The sequence below is a fragment of the Habropoda laboriosa genome, unplaced genomic scaffold (assembly GCF_001263275.1).
Source record: "Habropoda laboriosa isolate 0110345459 unplaced genomic scaffold, ASM126327v1 scaffold718, whole genome shotgun sequence".
Taxonomy (NCBI): Eukaryota; Metazoa; Arthropoda; class Insecta; order Hymenoptera; family Apidae; genus Habropoda; species Habropoda laboriosa.
In genome coordinates this window covers 769485-775484 of record NW_017100942.1, presented here as the reverse complement: position 1 = coordinate 775484, position 6000 = coordinate 769485, and the positions used below count along the sequence as shown (strand labels likewise).

The window sequence follows — 6000 nt, the reverse complement described above, 5'->3', positions numbered from 1 at the left end:
ATTCTGAAATTTTAATCGAACGTTTTTTTTTTTTTTTCGAGCGAAATTACGAAGCTTGAAAATGATCACTGGATTGAATACAGATTTGAATTGCTAATGGTGCTTTTTTTTTCAAGTATATCTGTCTTCTCTGCGTTGTAAATCGAGTTTTGTCGCTGTTTCCCGATGTTGAACCATCGATCGTGGTAAACAGCGCACGCTTCGTTTATGAAATATTTAATAAAGCCGTGAAATTTAATGGAAAAACTTTCCTCTTTAGAGCTTGGAAACTGTTTGCCGTCGGCATCAGTTACGGTGAAAAGATTAAATAGGATTTATCGTGGGATATCGTATCGTTGTATATCTAATAGTCGGCGATCTTACGGAAGTTGGAGTTCCTCTCGAAAGGCAAATCGAGAAGTTACCGGGAATAACTTAACGAACCGTGATCCAAAATTTTCAGGAGCGAATGGAAAAATTGGTAGCTTGTGTGTTTGAAGATAAATTGATAAATCGTTGTTTCTCGAGTCTCTTCGAGGACGAATCGTGAGGTTGAGACTTCTGGAAGTGACGCAGAAGTTGAAGTTGAGACTTGCAAAGGCATGAAGTCTTTAAAAATAAATCGTGAACTCGTTCGTCGATGTTAAATTAACTTACGAACTCAAAATCCCAGATTTACTGGGATAAATGTAGGAAGGAGAGGGGAAAATTTGGAAAATGACTTCGACTCGAGGGGAAAGAGACAAATCGCGCATTGAAATTGAAACAAATTAAAGCAAATCGGAGAAAAAATTTCGAGATTCCAAGATTTAACGTTTCGAAATTAAATTTGGAAATTTTAAGATTTGAAGTTTCAAAATCAAAATTTATCAAATTGAGGCGGAAGTGCGCAAAGGGGACAAATTATGGATCAGAGTAAGGTGGAAAGCTTGTTTTAAAAGTCGCCATCAGCACACAAAAGTTGAAACAAATCAAAATTTTGAGATTCTAAGAATTGAAGTTTCAGAATTAAAATTTAAAAATTCGTCGATGTATTGAAATGGAAGCTTGCAAAGGGCAAAAATTAAGGATTAAATTAAGCTGAAAGTGCGGCAAAAATCGTTAACATCGTAGTGCGACAAAATTTTCGTTTCAGAATTAAAATGAAAAATTTGAAATTTATCAAATTGCGGTGAAAAGTTTGCAGAAGTCAGGAGTTAAGGATGAAATTAAGATAACATCGCAGTGCGACAAAATTATCACATCACCTACTTCGCATCAACATTAAAAGGGTTAAATCACCTTTCGACCTGAAACCACCCCCGAGATAAATCTAGAAGCGAAACCGTAGGCATCTGAAAAATGACTCGAACTCGACAACAAAAAGGCAAAAATCGTCCAAATCGCAGAGAGAAAGCTGTCGGATTATCCGAACATTATTTCGGTTGAACCATCGGATCAGTTCAGTTTCCCCCGAAAATAGACCAGAAAGTGGCTAGAACACGCGTTGTCGCGTCGCGACGCGGCTTTCTTCGATGCCCTGTCGCTCGAGAAATCAAGAATTTAGCACGATACGCGGAGCGTTCGTGGCATCGTCTCTCGTGGAACGAGACGCCTGGCATCTCGGTCGTCTCTCGCTCTCTCACTCCCTCTGTTTCTATGTGCTGCTAGCCACCATCTAAGTTTAGAGGGAGCGCACGAGCAGAACGCATACCTGCTTCGCCCAGAAGCCTAAGCGGTGACATTATCGTGGGGTCAGAGCGTGTCAACGAAGATACGAGATCTGGCTGGACATCGACCACGAACGCGCAACTAATTATAGGTTTCTAGTCGCGGACGTATACTCTATGTGCGAGCGCGTGTACGTCTGTTGGTGTGTGCTTCTTGTGCAGAGTGCAACTCGAGCTATATGCGACGAGAGAACTTGCTCGATGCTACTTTGTAGCTTGGCATAGGTGAAGATAGTTTTCCCGCGGATTGCACGATTTTGCTAATGAGGCTCGTTAGGTATATTTTTGGGTGTTTGCGAAGGGGAGGATTTTTGGTCTATGGAAATTTTACTTTTTGATTATACCAGTCGTTGATAGTAATTTTCAGTCAATATAGGGTTAATGGAATTAAAATTGTATGCAGGGAAATTTTTTATTTTATAAACATCAAAGATCTAGGATTTCGTTAATATTCATTTTCAGTCAGTTTCACATTAATTCAATTAAAATTGTGTATTGTGCAGGGAAAGTTTTTATTTGATTTTTGTAATAGATCTAGAATTTTGATGGAATTTTTTGTTATTTGGAAGTTGTGCAAAGAAATTTTGCATTATTTGGAAATTGTGCAAAGAAATTTTTCTTTTTGATTATAATTCTCGTTAATATTCATTTTCAGTCAGTTTCACATTAATTCAATTAAAATTGTGTATTGTGCAGGGAAAGTTTTTATTTGATTTTTGTAATAGATCTAGAATTTTGATGGAATTTTTTGTTATTTGGAAGTTGTGCAAAGAAATTTTGCATTATTTGGAAATTGTGCAAAGAAATTTTTCTTTTTGATTATAATTCTCGTTAATATTCATTTTCAGTCAGTTTCACATTAATTCAATTAAAATTGTGTATTGTGCAGGGAAAGTTTTTATTTGATTTTTGTAATAGATCTAGAATTTTGATGGAATTTTTTGTTATTTGGAAGTTGTGCAAAGAAATTTTGCATTATTTGGAAATTGTGCAAAGAAATTTTTCTTTTTGATTATAATTCTCGTTAATATTCATTTTCAGTCAGTTTCACATTAATTCAATTAAAATTGTGTATTGTGCAGAGAAAGTTTTTATTTGATTTTTGTAATAGATCTAGAATTTTGATGGAATTTTTTGTTATTTGGAAGTTGTGCAAAGAAATTTTGCATTATTTGGAAATTGTGCAAAGAAATTTTTCTTTTTGATTATAATTCTCGTTAATATTCATTTTCAGTCAATTTCACATTAATTCAATTAAAATTGTGTATTGTGCAAGGAAAGTTTTTATTTGATTTTTGTAATAGATCTAGGATTTTGAAGGAATTTTTTATTATTTGGGAATTGTGCAAAAAAAGTTGCATTTTGTTTTACAGTTGTCGTTGATATTAATTTTCAGTTAATTTAATATTAATTAAACTAAAATTGCGTGCAGGGAAATTTTTCATTTGATTATACTACTTCATTTAATAAGATGCATTTTATTCTGATAAATTTGAATTTTGTAATAGATCTAGAATTTCGATGGAACTTTTTGGTATTTGAAAATTGTACAGGCAAATGTTTTATCTGATTTTTGTAATAGCTCTAGGATTTCGATGTAACTTTCTGTCACTTGAAAATTGTGCAGGGAAATCTTTCATTTTATTACACTGTTCGATTGAATAAAACATGTTGTACACTATTAAATTTGGGTTTCGTAATGGCTCTACTGTTTAACATAATTACCATCGTGCAAATTAGAATTTTCCATATTGTTACTGCTCGCAACGAAGCAATTTTCCCCGTGCGAAAAGTAGACAATTTCCGGAATTTAATTAACCGTAACTCCTACAACGTGTTTTACCATGGTGAAAAAAAATATTTCAAACGAGCTATCATCTTTCACCCTTCAAATAATTATAATACTTCAGCGTTAAATAATATTTTCAAATAAAACAAACTCTCGTAAAAAACTCTGTCTGCTTTAATTCGAAAATTCAACATTTGCTAAATATAAAATACCGATTGTAATTCTCCCAAATTTTTACCTATTTTCACCGAGGCAAATCTGAAGATAAATCTATAAAGTTCTTTTCATTGATATTGCCGGTATCGATATTACGTTCAGAATCTCCTGCGTCGTAAATTCCATTTGAATTTATGATAGAGTGTGTTTCTTCACACTTTTAGACTTTAACCATTAACTTCATCGTGAAGTTTTTATGTTCTCGAGCAGTATCGTTCAATCCGTTCTCTTGAAACAGTGAGAAAAACTAAGAAGCTCGTCGGAGAATATACAGCAACGTGAAACAATACGTCTGTTCTAGAATTCACCAGTCTGCCAACCAAAGTCAGATCCAATTATCTTTATCTTTCAACCTGCTTTGTGCACTCTTTATACGATCCTACAAATCTACTTGTGCTTCGATAGTTTCCATCGCTTTGGAACATTTTTATTAATCATTTGATCGACAATACACCGATGTTCCAAGTTTAAATTTTCCAATGCAATAAATATTGTAAAATTTTTACAATTTTTGCGATAATAAGATTTTCTTTGCTATATGTGTAATTTTTATTTCGGTGAAAAAGTGTAGTAGATGAGAAGATAGAAGGGTGATTAAATTTGTACGTTACCCGAGTACGTTTACTGTAATAACTTCGTCTCTTTCTGAAATAGAAACATTCTATGAGGGTTTAATTATAGTACCGTATAGCATAGTGCGTTCTGTACCTGAGCACAATTTAGCATGAACTTCACACTGTATCCACTCGTATAACATCCTAATATCGGGGATAATTAGAGTGTCCAGGAATAGTAAACGAACAGGGAAATGGTACGTTAACGAATTAATGATCGCGAGTAAGAAGTGTTGGATTAATCGGAAACATTTAATGATACATTATGCACTGATACTTTCTAATGGTTTATGTAACGTGGAGAATTTAGGAAATAAACGGGAGTGCGACAAAATTACGTAATTTAATTAGGTGAAAATTTGAGAAAGCTTTGAGACAAAATTAAAAAATAGAAAAATTGCGTTTTACCTCATTATCTTATTCAAATCAAACACTTACAACTCACAGTGTCGCTGTATTGGAAGCAATACAAAAGGGAATCTAAAAAAATTTTACAAAATTTAATTAAGCTCTGTGTATAAAATAAAAACAATTATTTTAATAAAAATGTTCCGAACTTTTAAATATCCATTGGGACCAATAAAAAAAAAATTGCATAGAATAGCAGATCTGATAAGAAACAGAAATTTTTTTAGAAAATTTAATTAAGCTTTGTGTATAAAATAAAAAAAATCCTATATTTAATAATTTTCTTAATGAATTCAGTGCAAAGAACTCAAACTGGCCTAACACTATCACAATATCCCAAAATTCCAGATATCCATTGGAACCAGTAAAAAAGTTGTATGAAAAATCTGCTACAAAAATTTAAGCCAATAATTTTCTTAATGAATTCAATGTAAACAACTCAGACTCGCCTAAACCCAAAATCCCAAATACCCATTGAAACCAAAAAAGAAAAACTCTTCCCCGAAGCAGCAAATCCGCCGGAGCAAATTGAAAATGAAAAGAGAAAAAATTTGAAAGACCCGAAACGCAATACCAAACAACCAAAATTCCTACGTACACTTCCAATAACGAGTGTGGACAAAACGTGCATTGGTTGTTCCGCTCATAAAAAGCGACGAACCATGCGTAACGACATCAGAACGCGTAGCGAAAATCGCTTCCGATTGAACGCGCATGGAATTAATTACAGCCGTGCATTCCGCATATATTAATCGAGTAATTGGGCGCTAACGAGTGATTACAAGTGTCAGGAGCACGCGTGGTAGTATACCGCGTGGAAACGGACCCGTGATATCGGTCACACGCTCTACGCGCCAACCTCGTTCAAATTATCGCGCGCTTTCGAACCGCGCGCGCTAGAGAGAGAGAGAGGCCCGTCTCCTTTGTAGTGTGGAACCGTTAAAGGAGAGACACAGAAGCGTTGTAAATCCATTAATTCGTCGGAAAAAGCGAACGCGTTACAACGACCGTTTCACAGTGGTTGTAAGACGACTGGTATTTACGACCGGTTCCATGGAACGTAGTATAACCAGCGCTAGTGTATAGCGATCGAGCGAACATTTCGAATTTTATGGTCCGCCGTTGCGTTTCTGACCGTCGTAAAACTCCCGACGGTTCTACTTGTCCTATGTCTAACGGTGTTGTTCGTTCTGTTTGTTGCAGGAGGTCGGAAGCATCATTGGAAAGAAAGGAGAGATCGTCAAGAGGTTCCGGGAAGAGGTAATTAATGAACTGTGTTTGTTTT

General features: G+C 34.9%; 1 protein-coding gene across 4 annotated transcripts in view; it reads left to right on the top strand.

Moving 5' to 3' along the window:
* The window catches only part of LOC108577664 (poly(rC)-binding protein 3), a 181617-nt gene that overhangs the window by 133387 nt on the left and 42230 nt on the right, over positions 1 to 6000 (top strand). For all 4 annotated transcript variants that reach the window (XM_017940854.1, XM_017940852.1, XM_017940853.1 and 1 more), the window contains one exon: positions 5919 to 5975. In XM_017940854.1, the coding sequence (XP_017796343.1) occupies positions 5919 to 5975 (57 nt within the window). The remainder of the gene's footprint in view (positions 1 to 5918; positions 5976 to 6000) is intronic.